Source organism: Monosiga brevicollis, genomic scaffold (genome assembly GCF_000002865.3).
Source record: "Monosiga brevicollis MX1 MONBRscaffold_23 genomic scaffold, whole genome shotgun sequence".
In the NCBI taxonomy this organism is placed as follows: Eukaryota; class Choanoflagellata; order Craspedida; family Salpingoecidae; genus Monosiga; species Monosiga brevicollis.
This window is the reverse complement of record NW_001865060.1, coordinates 99,564-117,069: the sequence shown is the minus strand read 5'-3', so window position 1 is coordinate 117,069 and position 17,506 is coordinate 99,564. Positions and strand designations below refer to the sequence as shown.

The 17,506-nt window shown below is 55.0% G+C and overlaps 4 protein-coding genes across 4 annotated transcripts; 2 read left to right on the top strand and 2 right to left on the bottom strand.

Annotated features, from left to right (window-relative positions):
- Window positions 1-437: 437 nt before the first annotated feature.
- Window positions 438-1,811, bottom strand: MONBRDRAFT_27996 (uncharacterized protein; the record flags this gene model as incomplete). Its single annotated transcript, XM_001748401.1, has 6 exons — window positions 438-581; window positions 893-961; window positions 1,050-1,179; window positions 1,307-1,406; window positions 1,502-1,620; window positions 1,714-1,811. The coding sequence occupies 6 exons, from the start codon at window positions 1,809-1,811 to the stop codon at window positions 438-440; spliced, it is 660 nt and encodes a 219-aa protein (XP_001748453.1).
- A 694-nt stretch (window positions 1,812-2,505) lies between these two features.
- Window positions 2,506-6,731, top strand: MONBRDRAFT_33693 (uncharacterized protein). The gene is made up of 16 exons (XM_001748472.1): window positions 2,506-2,779; window positions 2,908-3,007; window positions 3,197-3,364; window positions 3,463-3,582; window positions 3,662-3,812; window positions 3,970-4,076; window positions 4,221-4,343; window positions 4,510-4,623; window positions 4,765-4,855; window positions 5,000-5,073; window positions 5,210-5,297; window positions 5,524-5,890; window positions 6,000-6,031; window positions 6,131-6,348; window positions 6,449-6,517; window positions 6,622-6,731. The coding sequence occupies exons 1-16, from the start codon at window positions 2,574-2,576 to the stop codon at window positions 6,685-6,687; spliced, it is 2,094 nt and encodes a 697-aa protein (XP_001748524.1). The 5' UTR covers window positions 2,506-2,573; the 3' UTR covers window positions 6,688-6,731.
- A 282-nt stretch (window positions 6,732-7,013) lies between these two features.
- MONBRDRAFT_27994 (uncharacterized protein) lies at window positions 7,014-8,528 on the bottom strand (the record flags this gene model as incomplete). Its single annotated transcript, XM_001748400.1, has 5 exons — window positions 7,014-7,077; window positions 7,160-7,230; window positions 7,354-7,676; window positions 8,244-8,352; window positions 8,451-8,528. 5 exons carry the CDS (start codon window positions 8,526-8,528, stop codon window positions 7,014-7,016), a joined length of 645 nt encoding a protein of 214 aa, XP_001748452.1.
- Window positions 8,529-9,495: 967 nt separating this feature from the next.
- On the top strand, window positions 9,496-15,314 carry MONBRDRAFT_33692 (uncharacterized protein; the record flags this gene model as incomplete). Its single annotated transcript, XM_001748471.1, has 24 exons — window positions 9,496-9,578; window positions 9,680-9,757; window positions 9,881-9,962; window positions 10,209-10,309; window positions 10,405-10,570; window positions 10,652-10,774; window positions 10,909-11,000; window positions 11,098-11,203; window positions 11,308-11,388; window positions 11,468-11,533; window positions 11,622-11,693; window positions 11,811-11,897; window positions 12,566-12,751; window positions 12,907-13,176; window positions 13,305-13,378; window positions 13,471-13,604; window positions 13,709-13,775; window positions 13,920-13,982; window positions 14,068-14,151; window positions 14,269-14,329; window positions 14,468-14,556; window positions 14,678-14,791; window positions 14,922-15,014; window positions 15,167-15,314. The coding sequence occupies 24 exons, from the start codon at window positions 9,496-9,498 to the stop codon at window positions 15,312-15,314; spliced, it is 2,520 nt and encodes an 839-aa protein (XP_001748523.1).
- Window positions 15,315-17,506: the final 2,192 nt, after the last annotated feature.

The window sequence follows — 17,506 nt, the reverse complement described above, 5'->3', positions numbered from 1 at the left end:
GAAACAGCGCTGCACCATGCCTGCCGAGCCGGCGATTGGCGAGCAGTGGAGATTCTAATGAATCATGGAGCTGACCCGACCTTGACTGATCGGCAAGGGCGGCGACCAGCCGACGTAGCTCGGTCCAAATGGTTGGCACTGGCCGTGCTCACCGGATTGGCTAGAGCATATCCGACTCGATGCCTGGCCTATCTTGATTAGCGTCATCTCATGCCAAGGCGCTGGAGCACTTCTTCTTCCTCTTCTTTGACCCTTTGTTTATGAACGCGTCGCTCGGACGAGGAGCGCATAAGAGCAGATGGTGCACGGCGAAGAAGCAAAAAAGTGTGACAGGGTAATGAACGAGGGGCCGGCGCAGAGCGCGGGAATGCCGATGAAAGGGATACTTCTTGTTCAATTGAAAACGATATATTCTCTGTTTGCAACTGCGTCCATGTCTAGGCCGTGGGGCGTGCGATCCGGCGGAAGACGGCGAGTCGAACATCTCCATCACCGTGGTTCTCCCCAGCAGCTTTGTTGCGATAAACCTTCTTGCCTTCTTCCGTCGACTGGTACAGCTTGGGGACAATTGGGTCCGTGCGCTATTGCAGACAGAGGGAGCATGAGTGAACGACTGGTGTCCTCAGTACGTTGTTTGGTCCCCTTCCTCCTTAAATGTACGTTCGCAGCTGTCCATCTTTCTCGCGGGGACAGGCAAGTGCGCACCAATTCGGCTTCGGCAACGCGCTCAAACAGGGGGTGACGGTCCAGCGCTTGCACCATCCATTCGTGCATGGCCACAACATCTGTAATTGTATACACAATGCCCTGCACGTGGCTTCAATGAGACTGGGCCAAAGCACCGGCACGGAGGCGGGGGGTCAGCGGGTTTCCTGCATCGACTAAAACCCACCCCTTCGCGTAAAACGTAGGCGTATTCATCGAGCAGGGTGTCGGAAATAATGCGCCATTTATGTTTTTTCTGAGAGAGCGGGCAAAGCGAGCAAGCGAATGGTGAGGCTTGATGCAAATGCAAGCGAGTCAAGCCCAAACGCTGAAACCAGACTCACCTTCTTAAAGTGTGGGTCGGGGTAGAGGAAGAACATCTTGGAGAGTTGGTGCTTGGCGAAATAATTGGGCAAAAACTTCATGGCATTGGTTCGGATGACCCCGACGTTCTGATAAGATCCAGGTTCTTGGCTAAGCAACGCGGGTTGGAAATGCAACGACGGCAAAGTCAGACACGCAAAAGAGAGGCAGGGGGTGTGCCGGTGGGCAGCTCAAGTGCGACACGCTGGTGCATGATAGGGGCACGGCAGCACCGTACATGCGAAGCGCGCGAATGCGATCGTTGACGTAGTCAGCCACCTTGACGCGAATTTCAATGCCCAGCATGAGGGTCTCGGGGAACATGCCGCTCAACTCCACTGTCATGATAAGGCCGGGCGAGGGCGACAGAAGCAGCACACGGCATGAGGCGTCGTGCGCATTGTCACCATGCCAACTCTGGATGCAAGCGTACCAAGCAGGCCACCATAGCCACAGCCGACATCGAGAAACTCGACACGGCGGTGGCTGTGCTCTGGCTCAGCCACGATCGGGTATACGGGCGACCAGTCGCCATCGACTGGCTTGATCGGGCTAGGTTTGGGAAGGATCCTTGGGTGAGCAAGCATTGACACACATGGCCGTGGCAGCCTATATCGCAGGTCAAGCAGAGCCCACGAGACTAACTCGACAAAAACATGGTCCGCCAGCGGGTTGCTGTGGGCGCGCTGCCGGTAGAAGCGCTTCTGAGGCAGACCGGTCACGCTGCTCACAATGCCGGCCATTCTGCATGATTTGCACGCCGAACAAGCAAGAGGAAGATCAGCCGCTGCACTCGCACAGACGCCCCACACAAGACCTGCCTCTGCCTCTACCTCCATCACCAAACATGATCGCCACACTCACGCCTCATTCCGGGGCTGGCCTTCAGCAACCGGCGCTACCGGCGCCGTCGTTGCCGCCATTGCCTCCTGCTGCTCCATCGCCCCGAAAAAAAAAAAAAAAAAGTTTCTCCCACGCGCGCATATTTCTTCTGACATTTTCATTTTTGCTGACAAAGCGGGTTTAGGAGGGGTTTTGAAAGCTATTCATGAGATAACTGTTGAATCATATGGAGGTATAGTGTGAGTTCTTGTCGCAATTATGGAAGATATTGTCGCAAGCAAATAGTTTGTGGTGTTTGATGCATTTTTTATTTTATTTTTTGAAGTTAAGGTGAGGTGGCAGCGTCAGTGGCAGCGTCAGTGGCAGCGCCAGTGGCAGCGCGGTCCCTGACGCGCGGTTTGCTCTACCGGGTGAACAGTCTCGTGGGGGGGGCGGGTTTCAGTCGTCAGTCAGAGATGAATTTGTTGGACGTGGTGGTCGAGCTGCAAGTTTCAAAATGGTGATGGACTTGTTTTCTTACCAGAAGCTGCCCTTGACAGAAGCTGGTCGTGAAGGCCAGCGGGTGTGCTCACGGTTGGCCTGAGTTGCTTTTTAGCAGGCAGTGCTCGTTCAATTCTCTCTTGACGGCCAAGTCTATCCAGCAACGAAAACCAATCAGCACCATGGCTGCCCCAGTGGCGGAGAAACTGACCTACCCTTCAGCGCGTCGAAGTGATCAGGTTGACACTTTCCACGACGACGTTGTGCCTGACCCTTACAACTGGCTGCACAACCCGGACAGCGAAGAGACCAAGGCCTTTGTCGACGCTCAAAACGCCATCTCTGAACCTTTTCTCAAGACCGAGCTTCGTGACAAGTTTCGCCAACGGTACTGCCTATCAGGCCTTGCCTGCCCTGCCAACGTCAACCTTGCTTGCTCGCCCAACCACATTTCCCATGATGACAAGCCTAATATCGTACGACTGTTGGCTCGTCCCTGTTTGTTCTGGGTCCCAGACTCGGTGAACTTTTCAACTTTCCCAAGCACGGCTGCCCGGGAAAGGATGACCAAGGCCGCTACTTCCACTCTTTCAATCCAGGGCTGGCCAATCAATCGGTTGGTCATGCGTGTCTCCACTGACCCACCTCACACAGGAGAACCACTTTCTTGCACATTGGCGGGGGAAAAAAGTGGGGACACGGTGGAGGGTCTCTCTTATGATCAATGCGTTGGGGCACCTTGGCGTGGTGTCCCTTGTGTCTATACTCAAGACCCTCTGCTTGCTAAACTCATGTCCCCCTGTAGACCATCTATTGGCGCGAAAAGCTTGAAGATGAGCCCAAGGTGTTGCTGGATCCCAACACCTGGTCTGAAGATGGCACCGTTGCTCTTGCCGGCTACGGTGTCTCCAAGGACGGTCGCTATGTGGCCTACCTCGTCTCTGCCTCGGGCAGCGATTGGCGTACCATCAAGGTCCGCCAAGCCTGCCCACCCCTCGGCCCTCTCGTCACCCATGGCCGCCCTTGATCTTGTTGGCGTCATCACTCACAGAGAGCACTCCCTTTTGATAGGTGCTGGACATGACCACGGGTCAGGATCTGGAGGATGAGCTCAAGTTTGTCAAGTTCTCATCCCTCAGCTTCACGCACGACTCCAAGGGTTTCTTCTACAACCGCTACAACCCGCCCAAGGTGTGATATTTGATGCCGTCCCGTCGTCCCACGAGGTGGCGTAGCCCTCATCAGTCACATGGCTGGCTTCATGCATCAGGACTGCACCGATCCAGGAACAGAGACAGAAATCAACGAGCACCAAAAGTTGTACTATCATCGCATCGGCACCCCGCAGTCGGAGGACGTGCTTTGCTTTGAGACCCCAGATCATCCCACCTGGCATCTGGGAGCCCAAGTCACAACTGATGGTAGGAAACAAAAGGAAGAGCTGATCTCTTGTTTTTTTTTTTTGTTTTTTTTTCCTTTCCTTCTCCTTTTTTTTTTTCTTCTTCGTTTCATCTTTGGGCACCACACGCTCTCACTTGTGCACATGCCCTCTTTTTGGGGGGTCCTGATGGTTGACAGGCAAGTACATCTTGGTGACGCCTTCCGATGGTTGTGACCCCGTCAACCGTCTGTTTGTGGCGCCGGTCCCAGCCAACATTGATGGTCTTTTGCCCAATCTCCGCAAGGTAGCCGTTGCGTTTGCTTCGCCCTCGCTGTGCCTTTTTTTTTTTATTGTTTTGTGTTCCGCTTTGGTTTGGCATACCCACTGCCCGTACAAGCGATTGCTCTGGGTTTACTTATACTCAACCCTTCTTGTACTTTTTTGACAGATCGTTGACAACTTCGATGCCAAGTATGCGTACATTGGCAACCGCGGCGATGAATTCTTGTTCGAGTCCAACCTTGATGCACCAAACAACAAGGTCTTCAAGGCCGATTTGAGCGCCTCAGAGGTACGGTGCAGTGCAGTGCAGTCTACTCGGCTACAATCGGGCTGGACAAGAGTGCCAGCGGCATGGCATGCAGATGCGTTACCCTTTTGCACGAAATGAGGAACCGACGGTGCCCGACGAGTTTCTCGAATCCTCTCAACCCTTCCCCTCCGGGTTGGCTCTATAGGTCAAGTGGGAAACGCTGATTGCCGAGGCCGACAGCGTTCTTGAGGATGTCGATCTGATCAATGAAAAGTTTCTCATCGCCACCTATTTGGAAGATGTAAAGAGCGTTGTCAAGGTGGGCAGCAATGGTGGCGCCGCTTGGCCGGCAATCCTTCTCCCAGCGTGTCAACGAGCCCCAGTTGGGCCAAGACCCCATCAACTCGAAATTTTCCCAGTTCATAGTTCCCTTTGCTTGGTGACTCGGATCTTTTTTCAGGTTATGGACCGAGAAACGGGCAAGCATTTGCACACGCTTGACATCCCCGTGGGCTCTGTGGGTTCTGTGCGTGGTCGCCACGATGATCCCGGTCAGTGCGGCCGTTGGCATTCTGTTCTTGTACATGAATTACTTTCGCTTGTCACTTGTGCTATCGTTCCGGTGACAGCTTCTGCAAGCTTGATGGCCCTTCTATCTCATTGTGCGCCTGTGCCCCGACCTTCCTCGTCGACAGAACTTTTCCTGAGCGTCACCACCTTTACGTCACCGACTACCATCTATCGTACCATGCTGACGACAGCCGACGCAGTGAGTTTGATCGCTTGCCCACTCTCTTTCGGTTCATCGGCACGTTCAGGGCTCTTTATTGGTGCTCGATGGAAGCCTTACGAACCCCGACCTTCTTTTTTTTTTTTTTTTTTCACCTACTACCTCGATTCCGCAGCCCCTGGAAGTCTTTTACAACACCGAGATTGCAAACTACAATTCGGAGGATATCGCGGCCAAGCAGGCAGGTTTTATCGCGCCCGACAGTATGCGCACGGCGCGTCTGTCGTGATTCTGCTGGCTGACACCACAAGCCACGAACTGACCTGTGATGGTGGTGCAGGTGTTTTACAACAGCAAGGATGGCACTCGCGTTCCCATGTTCCTTGTCGGGCCCAAAGGTGTGTGAGAGCAACTTCAGAAATTCGGGCCGGTGCAACGCCAACAAGCCACAGATAACGATTCTGTGCTGTCTCCAACACCTCGCTGTAGGAGTTGAGCTCAACGGCGAGAACCCGGTGCTGTTGTACGGCTACGGTGGCTTCAACATCTCGTTGTCCCCCTACTTTTCGGCCTCGCGTGCCTTGTTTGCCAAACACTTGGGCGGTATTTTTGCCATTGCTAACCTGCGAGGAGGTGGCGAGTATGGTGAGCGCTGGCACAAGGCAGGTAGCCTTGCCAACAAGCAAAACGTCTTTGACGACTTTTGCGCCGCCGCTGAGTATCTCATCAAGGAGAAGTACACCAACCCCAGCAAGCTAGCCATCATGGGCGGCTCCAACGGCGGTCTCCTTGTTGGTGCCTGTGCCAACCAGCGCCCCGACTTGTTCCAAGCCGTCATTGCCCAAGTCGGCGTCATGTCAGTTTAGCGGGTTGCTTTGCTTTAGTCTGGCGTACCCTCTGGCTGCATGCCACATGAAGGGCGAGCTGGTGACTCACTCTCTGCTCGTCTTGTGGCTGACTTGTAGGGACATGCTGCGCTTTCACAAATTTACAATCGGTGCGTAGTCTTGGCCTGCCCACCCTTCTCACTCGACGGCCACCCGACTCTGCGTTGCCCTCATCAGCATTTTGGGTGCCTGCACTCGGGCATGATCAGGTCATGCCTGGCGCACGGACTTTGGTGATCCGGAGAAGCCCGAGGAGTACAAGTGGGTGCGGGCCTATTCTCCCTTGCACCACATCAAGCGTCACGAGAAGCACCAGTACCCAGCCATCCTCGTGGCTACGGCCGATCACGATGATCGCGTCGTGCCCTTGCACTCTCTCAAGTACATTGCCGAGCTGCAGGCCACCCTGGGCGCTGATCCCAAGCAGGTATGCAGCTCGATGCCTCTGTTTTTCCAATTTTGCCTCAGCCTTGTCAAACAGAACTGTGACCGAGAGCATCCTCACCAACATGTGCTTTTCCCGTCAGACCAATCCTCTGTTGGCGCGCATCGAGGTCAAGGCAGGCCACGGCGCTGGCAAGCCCACGTCCAAGATGGTATGCTGTGCCCCTCTGGCTTCCCGCACTCTACTGCAGCTCCTCGAGCCTTGCTGCAACCGGCACTCAACTTGGCTGCTTCTTGTTGGAATTCTCAACCTCAGTTGGATGAGGTCGCAGATACCTATGGCTTTCTCGGACGCACCATGCAGTTGACTTGGAGGGACTAGATGGTCTGCTTCATGCTTTGTCCAGAATTGATGGCGCTCCTCTCAAACCGGGCTCTGTTTTGGAAGAATGTGCCAGTCGGGGGGCCCACGCTGATCGCATTCATTCCCATTTAAGCTTGGTCAGGACACAGCAAAGGAGTCAGGAAGAATAGTTCAAGGGCATTTATTAGTGGAAAAGAAAAACACGTCATGGCTGACGGGCCTTGACCTGCGCTGCACCGGCCCACGTTATCACGATATTGGGGCCGATGTTGCAACTTCAAGAATATGGTCAATGCGCCACAGGCGCCTTGGTCAAGGTCTGTCCAGTAGGGGCGGTGTCTTGCTTACACAAGCACGGCCACGTCACCATAGTCGCTAGCTGGCAAGCGGGGCTGGCAAGGCACAAGCCTGAAAATGCACCCGAGGCCCAGAAACGAAAGTGAGTGCTTGGCTGATTGTCGACAGTGCACAAAGGAACAACGGTGCCTACCAGAGTGGCGAGAGGGGACCACAGATGCGACGAAGGCCGTGCAGACCCGAGTGCCTGTGCTCCGACTCAATCTATGGCATCGGGGTGGTCAAGACAGTTGGGGTCAAGGGGTGGCGGAGAGGAAGTGGGATATAGCACCGGGGGCCTTGGTGCCAGTGGCACGACAAGACAGCCTCAAGTATCAAAGGCCAAACCTTTTTCATCGACTCGATGGTGGTGGCATCGGTGAGGAGCTGTACAAGCTGATCCACGAGCATGATGGCGGTAAACATGCCAAAGAGCATTGCTTCGACGCCCAGAAAGGTGTTGGCGAGGATGCGTAGCGGGGACCAGGGTTGGCAGAGAGCTAGCTCGCGCTCAGTAGTCAGGACCTCTTCAATGGGCAGGCGGTGCCCGTTGCGACGCAGGGGTGGACAGATGATGACGAGCCTAACCATCATGGCCGCAGAATACAAGCACAGCGCAAAGGTGTAGAGAACAAACAACATGAAGAACTTGTGGTTGCGTCGGCCGATACCTGGCAGTGCGGGGGTTACAGTCAAAAGCAGTTGCAGGGGTGGAATGAGGTAGGACTGAGATCCAGTGGATAAAATATGCATCAACAGACAGGCAGGCAAAGGTCGCCCAGGAGGCCAAGTGCATCAAACGCGCAGGGGGGCGGGTAAGGGCTCAAAAGTTGGCATGCTTACAGTTGTTGCTCCAAACACAGTGATGGTCCAAATCTTCGACGCAGCCACGACAAGTGCTGCGACGCAGTCATGATTCCATCATGAAAGGCACGATCAGAAGCGTGCGAGGCATGCAGGCCAGATGAGCGCATTGCATGAGCCGGTGGGCGGAGAAAGGGGGGGTGGGCGCCAAGGTAATCAATCACCTGCAGTGGTGGCTGCGCAGAGGGCGAGGCTGCACACAGCGGGCACAGTAAGTAGCTGTGGACTTTTTGGACGCATCCAAGGGTCGCGTGCGCCAGGTGGGCTTGATCACTGTATTCAAAAAAGGTGCCATACGGATGCCATGTGCTTGAGCTCGAGGCGGACGGTGGCAAGGGCCGGGCAGGGAGGAAGGGGTGCTTCGGGCAACGTACGGCCGGGATCTGTCAGCATGGCACGGAGATGGGAGACGGTGGCCATAAAGTAAAGGGTGAAGACGACATAGTGGTGATAACAGCCGGGTTCTAGTAGATTGTAGCGAATCTAGCAAGGCGGTGCTGAGACATGAGGCGGACGGGAAAGCCAGCTCGGATCATGCAGAAAGGCATAAAAAGGCACGAGTCGGGCTGGACGTTACGTACCGCACACAAGCCGTACAGAAGCAGCGCGTGCGTCAAACCAGCGACCACAATTCCGGCGGTATCGTCCACCAGCCTCATCCTCCTGGCCACGCCGCGCCAGTCCCCGGTCAAACAAGATCCTTCGCCCCACTGATCGTCCGTCACCAGAGACGGTCAGTGACAAGTGAGAGCAGAGCGTTAGAGAGGCAGTGCACGAACGAGTGAACGTAAGAGAGTGAACGTAATTGTGTGCAAAGTCTCAGAGAGTGGATGGGAAAGATCGTTCCTGACAAGAGAATGCTCCAAATTACCAAAAACGGGAACTGAACTAAGCATGCTGAAACAGAGATTAACGTTGAGAAAGGATTTATCTCAGAGGAGGGTACCGAGCTGCTTCCCAGTAGATGAGATTGATGTAGAAATCAGACAAAGGAAAGAGATGCAAGTGTGAACGTTTTTTTTTATTTTTTTATTTTTTTGCTTCTTCGTCTCGGACGCGTCAGTGGCACGGCGTCAGTGGCAGGCGGAGCAGGTCGTGTGCACAAGGTCTCCAGGACGCCTGAACGCGTGGTGTGAATGTGAAGGCGACGACACGTGTACCACTGCCCCTGGGAGAGTGCAGTGTACGCATGCAAGGTTTGGTGGCGTGAGCAGCCAGCTCATTTCACTTTGGACGAGCCCGCCGCTGCAGCTCTGCATCGAAGCTGCAGCCACACCACACCGCCACACACCGCGCAACCATCACCATGGCAGACGAAGGGATGGATATTACCGAAGGTATGGCCTCTACCCCGCTTGCCCGATGAGCGTGGCAGGCCCAGTCATGCGCTAGCCCCTCGACCCATGTTTGAAGCACCATTCATGCCATGCTGAGGACTCACTCGCTGTGCAACACGGCTTGTCTCACTCAGACATGCCGGGCGAAGTTCATTTGGCCGAGTCACCATTTGTACGTGCCACCTCTTCCCAAGCAACAACCTAATGGGATGACATTGCTGGGTGCGAGTGTGCCGTGCCCTCACCCTGTGCCCGAATGCTTTTGTAGCCGGATTTGCGGGCATACATCATGCAGTATCAGGGCTTTAATCGCTTCGCTCGACTCGACTTTTTGGCCCGCTGCTGCCCGCCGCTGCAAATTCCCGCCCTGACGTGAGTCACAAAACTCGTCATCTTGTTGGCTCGAACCTCCTCGCCATCTCGCGCCACCTTTCCGCCGTGTTGCGCCTCATGTCCTTGTGGCTCCCCTACAGTTTGGCGCAAGAGCTGAGCGCAACATTGTCCTCGCCCGAGCTCTACGAGTCTGCCTGTGCTCGCCTAAAAGTTGCTTGGTTTGTGGCCCTGGCCTGTCATTTTTTGCAGTTGCCCTGTTCTTGCAAATGTCGTGCAAGGGGGGCTCGAGGCGGCTGCAAGTTCGGGTTCTGACCACATCCTGGCGTTCTTGGCAACTATAGCGAAGCGCAAGGCGTGCCCCTTCCTGCCAACATGCCCACCGAGGCTGAGATGGCAACCCGGCGAGAACAGGCCCTCATGGCGGTGAGTTTGAGACTTTGTACAAAAGGGCGGTCTTAGTGTTTGAGAAGCATACAACAAGAGACCAAGACAAGCTAGGACGAGAATAAAAGAGAGAATAAAGAGAAACAGGCCAAAATACATGGGATGACCGGGCACATGGCAATGAACAGGCCAAAATACATGGGATGACCGGGCACATGGCAATGAACGCTGCGCCACCAGCCGACCGTCTTACTTGAATGACCATGGACCACGTGATTTGATTAGGAGGCACAATCGGATCAGCCGCTCGCGCCACACGAGCAGTTGGGCGATCGCGCTACCTTGTTGCGCAAGTCTCACATTGAATACGAGCGCGGCGACCTCACGTATGTCAACATTCGAGCACCATCCTCCAAGCCTGCCCACTGGTACCGGTGCTTGTGGCCATTGTGACGGCCTTGAAACCGCCCCATGTGCACAGAGCGGCCGCGCGATACCTGGCGCGCGTGCCACACTACTGTAAAACGCCCGAAGACATGCTGCAGTACAGTCTAGAGAGTGCGCGCTTGGCAGCAGAACAGGGCATGTGGGCCCACGTCATTACCCTTGTAAACAAGGAACGCTTGTCCAAAATCTTACCCGATCACGTAAGCCTCGTTCCTCCCCCGGACGCATCCCCAGCCGCCAGAACGCATCCCTATTCACACAAGCACTCGTTATCATTGCAGCCCAAGGCCGAAGCACAATTCAATTGTCTTGAAGGATTGGCTACCTTCATGATTGGCAAGCTTGACAAAAGCGTGCAGCTGCTTGCAAGTGCAGCCTACACTGAGAATGGGACCGCTTGTGAGGTGCGCCACTTGACCTGCCTCGCTTCCGGGGCATGATGCCTTGTGGTACAGATCGATCCACACCAGCTGACTGTGCGCGCGTCATCTCATCCACCGCCTGATTGTGGGGTCGACCTCAACCTTCACCGACATAGCTGATGACTTCGCGTGACCTAAGCCTGATGTGTGGACTCTCTGCCCTGGCTTCGCTGGATCGTCCCGAGCTCGTGCTGCTCTTGCAGAACACGTCAGTGTTGATGACCAACGGGCTGGCGTTGGCAAATTTCGATTTTTCCTCCAGCGCACTCACCATCTCTGTTTGATCACACGTTTTCGCCATACAGCGAACTTAAGCAACACATGGAAAGCTGCCCAGAGATACGTGAGCTCTTGCGCGCTATGGTGAAGGCACAGTATCGTTCCCTGCTGGATATTTTGCAGAAAGTCAAGGTGAGACAAGGCTGATCGACCTGTTGTAGCGATGTACCTCCAGTCAGCTGCGCAGGCAGCTAGGCGCGAGCCGAGCTCACACGTCCATTTTCCATTCATGATAGCCTCTAGCCATGGCTGACATGTACATCAACAAGAGTTGGGCCCGACTCTATGAGAACATTATCGCACGCGCCATGATCCAGGTGCGTGCAGGCTTGGCACGATTCCCCAAACCCCACTGCTGTGCTCATTGTGCGCCCGTGCATTGTGAACTGTTGGCAGCATGTCACGCCCTATGTTGCACTTGACTTGCATGCCATGGCTGCCACTTTCAATATGGAGCTTGAGGTAAGTAAAGTTCAGCGTGGCTCCATGCACTTTTTGCCGACTGAGAGGACCATGCTGACTTGGTCGGGGTTGACTTGTATGGCGACAGGCGTTGGAGGAGCAATTGGTGACTCTTATCAGTGAGGGGCGAATTGCGGCACGAATCGACAACCAACACAAGGTCTGTTGAGCCATGTGCGATTTTGCTTGAGAGCCAGCATGCCACCATCCACGATAACGTGCGTGCGTGTGTGTCTATCTATGCGTCTGTGTGGACGTGCGGTGCGGCGGAGCATAGGTGTTGCACGCGACGCAAGGCAACGTGCGGGCCGCGGTCATCGAAGACTCAGTGCAAACAGCCCGGGATCTGGTTGACAACACGATGGTCTGTCCTCAATCACATGTTGCTTTGCCATCCTCTTCACCTCAGCTGTCGCTCATCTTGACACTTTGTATATCTGGTGATGCCTGCTTTCAGAACATGCTGCTTCGGCTGCACCTGCAGCAACACAAACTCGTGGCTCGAGAAAAGAGCCTGCCTGGCGAAGCCCCGATCTGAGGCGCTGATCCGAGTGCGCTGACTTGTGCCATAAGACGACACCTTGGGGGGCGGAAGGTGTTGTTTGTTTCAATTTTGTCCGAACCGGCGCGAAGCCGGCACAATTGCAATCACAACACAAACATGACACCCTGCTCTTCTACACCCGTCGTCCACCCAATCGACCATCCGATGTCAATCATACCCGTGTGACGAGAACGAGTTGACACAAAACTACCACACAAAGCGAAACAAAAACTGGCGTTTCTTTTTTTTTGATGCTCTCTCTCTCAAAATAATCTCTCTCTCTCTCCTTTTTTTTTTTTTTTTTTTGTGCGCGCGACAGGCAACATGGCAGCGCCATCACTGGGCAAGACGTCGACCCATGTGCATTTCTGCTGCCAGCGTTGTAGGCGTGGCTTGGCATCTGAATCCATCACTGACCTTAGAACACAGATCAATAGCGATGCCGCTGGGGGTGAGTGGCTTGGCCGGTTGGCCGTCATCAATGGCAGCAAGAGGCTCATGAGCAGGAGTTTGTGCGCCTGCACGTCGATTTGGCAGGTACAATGGACGACCTCTTGATTGGCCTTGAGGCAGAGGCAGAAGCAGTAGACGTTACTGCATCTACGCCCGGAGACAAGCCGCTGGAACCTGCTGCGGCCTCGGCCGGCGCTTCTTCCCCGCCGGCCGATCAACAGGTGAGGTGGGGATTGGCACACGAGCAGCTGACAGTCAGCGCCCACCATCTGGGGCTCGGCATTCAGCAACACGCCGGGCAAGACGATCTTTCAAATATCACACAGATTTCACCACCTTGTTCCCTCATGATGACGCTGCTGCCTTCCTCTCATAGACGCCAGTCATTGATGTGGAGCTCTTGCCGTACGCAGGCCGCGCCATATTTCCCCTCTTTCGCCTGTCCAACCTTCTAGATTGCGCGGGCAGCCACGACTGGGCTTTTTTGCTCACATATCTCACACCCACTGCATGTAGTAGCTCCGGTGAAAACACCAATATGGAAGCTCTTGAGCAAGCCCTCGGTGCCATGCAGAACCCAAAACTTCTGCAGGAGCTCTTTGATCATTTGTCAAGCAACAGCGAGATTGATCATCCGCTGTGCGAGGTAAAAACTTTGCATGGCCTGCCGACTGTGCTGCTTAGGCAGATGACTGGCTCTGCCACAATGTAGATGAGACGGACTGGCCTTGCCTCAACAATGTCGCGACCCTTGCATGCCTTTGGTTGCCGCAGGAGTGCACCAATTCGCTTCTCAACAACCTGGATCGGGAGCTTCGAGACCTAGGCGAGCGTCGTCGCGAGATGAAGTAGGCTCGTCTCCGCTCAATGTTTGGCCTAGACCTCTCTCCTCTTCCATCTGGCTCGCTCAAGCTTCACGTCCGTCCCTCGCATCCGGCAGTGACTTTTTGGCAGCTTCGCAGTCACACTCTGACCATGCCCCACCAGAGGAAGAGCTTCTCGACCAGCTTCGTCTCGTGGACGAAGAGATCGAGACCCTCAGCAAGCAGCTCACTGATCTTGACGCCGCTGAAGGTACGCGCGTGCTCCAGCGGCCAACTCTGCGGGCTCATGCTTTGGGGGGGCGCCTTGTAACCACCGTTCGCTACTCATTTCCTGCACCTGTGTCGCGCCACCAGCCGATCTGCGCAGCGCTATTGGAGACAAAGAAGCCACAATTCAAGAACTCAAAAACGAGGAACAAAGGTGAGCGGCAATTTGAAAACAGCCGCCGCCATTTCCCTTGCCCTACACCGGTCGCCCCTGTGGCCCCATCGTGGTTCACAATCTTGCGTGGTGTGCGCCTCAAACTCATGGTTTTGTCACACGGTGACCGATTCTCGCAACCAGGCATTTGCAAAGCTTGCATGAAGCGCAGTTGGATTTGCAGGACGTTGACGATGAACGCGCCGAGTGAGTTCTTGGTATTCGTCAGGCCAAGCCGTCTGTGCGGGCAGAGTTTTTGCGCCCATGCCCATCGTCCCCTTGCCGCGCGTAGGCTTGAGATTCAGCAGCAAGAACTGAGCGACCAGCTCGAGTTTTTGAGGCGCACCAATGTTCTCAACGATGCATTTCACATTTGGTGCGCTTTTCCGAGACATACAGCTCGCTGAATTCGAGCTTGGCTCTACTCTGTACCTGTGGCATTCTCATGTCCCGTGCCTTTGGGCGTGACGTCCATGTCATGCCCATGATCTAGGTTTGACAACCACTTTGGCATTATCAATGGATTTCGTCTTGGCCGGCTGCCTGTCGTTCGAGTACGTTGATCCGACCATGGATGCTGGGCTAGTTTTGTGCCCATGACTTTAATAAAGAAGCTTGGTCGAACATGGATGCAATTTGCGACACTTTCACTCCCTTTTTTTTTTCTTTCCGATTCATCGTCTTATTGTCAGGTGGACGCAGATGAAATCAACGCGGCGTGGGGTCAAGCCCTACTACTGCTGCATGTCATGAGCTTGCGTTTAAACGTGCACTTTTCAAAGTCTGTGCACGCTCCCACATGCCCCACGTCTTGCCCAACCATGGTTCTTCTACTTTTGTTCTTGTACCCAGGTCGTCACCAGCGCTAATCATCTCACTTCATTGTTTAATGTGTCTCTCAGATACCAGCTCGTGCCGAACGGCAGCTTCTCACGGATTGAGGAGGTGGCTACCAAAGCCAAACTGCCGCTGTATATGAGTGGCAGTCGCTCCATGTTTGGTTATTCCTCTGCCGAGTACGTGCGCTCAGCGCGCCCATCTCAAGACTTGCACCCTGCACCGTGACCCGCCCATGACTCGAGTCTGCTTTGTGATACTGGTCCCACGTCGTGTCACGGCTCACGGAAATTTTTTCTTGGAATGCAGCTTTGATCGAGCTATGGTGGCTTTCTTGCACTGCTTGGACGAATACCGTAGCCAGATTCAGGCCAACGACCCTCACTTTGACCTACCCTACACGTAAATGCTTTTCCTTTCGTTGTGCTGGAGCTTGCAATATGACCCATCTACTAAAACGAGTTTTTTTCTGTTCTTTGTCTTTTTTTTTGTTTTTTTTGCGCCATCCCTCTTACCGCCTGCCTGCCTGCCTGTCGCCTTTTCTTGCTTGCTAGAATCCAAGATGATGGTCTCTTGGATCGGCGTCAGGAGAAACTGTCAGTCCGTCTCAAGTCAGCCGAAGAAACCTGGACGCGAGCTCTTAAACTCATGCTCACGGATCTCAAGTGGTGCTTGGCCTGGCTCTGCAAGCAAATGGTCTGAGTCGACATGCCAACTTCTACGCGCTTCCCTTGTTACGCGCGCTACCCTGATTGTTCATGACTGTGACTATTCATCTCTTGGCTGGGCCATGCCTTCGACACGTGTGCAAATAAATTAATCAACAATCTTTGTTCACACGAAGGAAAAGCAGAAGATCGATGCCAGCCTCGACACAACGCGACTCGCAAGCAAGAAGAGCACACTGCACACCGCACACCGCACACCGCACACCGCACACCGCACCGCGAGGGACAGGCTGGCTAGGGTTTAGCAGACAGACATTGCCTGACACTACTTGCTCCGAGTAGAAGTTGAATTGCGCCGCTGCGAGCCACGGCGACTGCTTCGCGAGCCCGATCGGCTGCGCACGAGAGGCAGCTCTGGTTCAATGTAATCTACAGCCTACGTAACACCGAAGCAAACCCCGAAGTGAGAACGAAACAACAGCCAAGCGGCAAGGGTGCGATGTTAGGTGCAAAGCAGCTGGTGAGCCGTGCGTGTCCGGCCGCGCGTACGGTGGGGCAAACGTACATTAGGATTCGAGTCCAGGGAAAAGGTGTTGGCATCATCGTCTCGAGGCTCGCGTTGAAAAACGGGATACTGTTGCTCCGGGCGGCTTGTGGCACGCGGCCCGAGGAGTACCGAGACATCGCCCGGAGCTGCCGAGTCAGTTTTTGGCTCCTCCACGGCCACCTCGGCCAGCGCAGCAGCCTTCAAGGCCTGCGCGGCTGCCTGTTGGCGCCTCTCTTCAGCCTTTCGAGCGCGGTGCTGCACCTCCTGTGCCGTGGCCTCCTCTGCCCGCCGCGCCTCTTCGCGTGCACGATGGTCCGCTTCGCGTCGAGCCCGTTCAGCTTGCTCTTGTTCGCGCCGACGACGCAGCGTAGCCTCGGCTTCCTGGCGCTCTCGCTCGATTTTCTTGCGACGGCGTTCTGCCTCGTCCTCACGTTGTTGCCGCTCGGCTTCCTCGCGATCTCGCTGTTGAGCCCCATCCTCCTTTTGCCGTTCTGCTTCCAAAAGCTGAGTTGCCGTGCCCGTCTGCACATCGTGTCGAATGGCCTCTGTATGTGGACTCAGCTCATTGAGGTTGTCGCTACGCGTCGTCACGGGCAACTGCGTGTCCGACGTTTGGCGGTACGTGGCCGCTTCGTGTGCGTCTGCACCCGTCTGCCGCGTGGGCATGAAGCCATCTGTGGGCACCAATACGGCAGGGGTAAAGGTCTTGCTGCGAGACGGCTCCGCAAGCTCTGTCTCGGCGTAGGGCTCCACGATCGGCACGCCATAGTCCACAGGATCGAGCAGATACCCATAGTCGGGCGGCCCACTGTTGTGCGCTGGCACGGGAGCTGGCACCCAGGCATGATTGCTCAAGGGCATGTCATCGAGGTGAGTGGATTCAATCTCACTGGCCGCATCAAAGTCAAGCATGCTCTCGTAGGTGGCGTGGGAGTCCACCGACTGACTCAGACCATCAGTGTAGCGCGAGTTTAGCGGACGGTGGCGCAAGGGGACCACGTTGCCGCGCTCCTGGCTATACCCGTAGCCATCAGATGTGCTGCCAAACTCGCTATCTTTCTCTCCAAGCTTGGGGGTGATCATGGCAGCCGTACCGCGGCGTCGGAAAATGACCACCACAATGATGACGGCCAGCAGCAGAAGGGCACAGAGGACAACAATAATGACAAGCAACTCGCCGCTAATACTGGCTTCATTGCCTTTGCTTGAGCCCGAAATGGGGTTGACGGGGCGCGCCTCTTCGCACACTGGTGCATTTCAATGGAAACAAGCAAGCGGTGAGCAACCATCAGATCGGCTTTGCAAGAAAAGAAACGGGCGACTGCGAAAGCGCCAACTATCGGATCACCCACAAGCCATGCCACGCAAACCAGAGCAGGGAAAAAAAAAAAAAAAAGAGAGCATCAATGAGAGTTGTAAGCTTACCGCGGTCCGACGTTGCTGTGGGCTCGACACCTGCAGCGTTGCGACAAGGCGCGCGGCGCGGATGAACAGACGTGAGCATCGAAACTTTGAAAGCTGAAGTCGTGTCAAGGTGATTGCAACGCCGTCCCATGAGTGGCAACACGGCAGGGATGGCTTACTTTCAACTTCGTTGGTACCGCATACGGCAACTGGCTGGCATATGCGGTCGCTGGTGGCAGTGGGGGGCTGAGCAACGTATTGCTGGAGACTCGAGG

Coding starts and splice junctions, on each gene's coding strand:
- MONBRDRAFT_33693 (XM_001748472.1), top strand. CDS start 2,574: ATGGCTGCCCCAGTGGCGGAGAAACTGACCTACCCTTCAGCGCGTCGA. Junction 6,032..6,130: donor CTTTCACAAATTTACAATCG/GTGCGTAGTCTT, acceptor GGGCATGATCAG/GTCATGCCTGGCGCACGGAC. Junction 6,349..6,448: donor TGGGCGCTGATCCCAAGCAG/GTATGCAGCTCG, acceptor TTTTCCCGTCAG/ACCAATCCTCTGTTGGCGCG.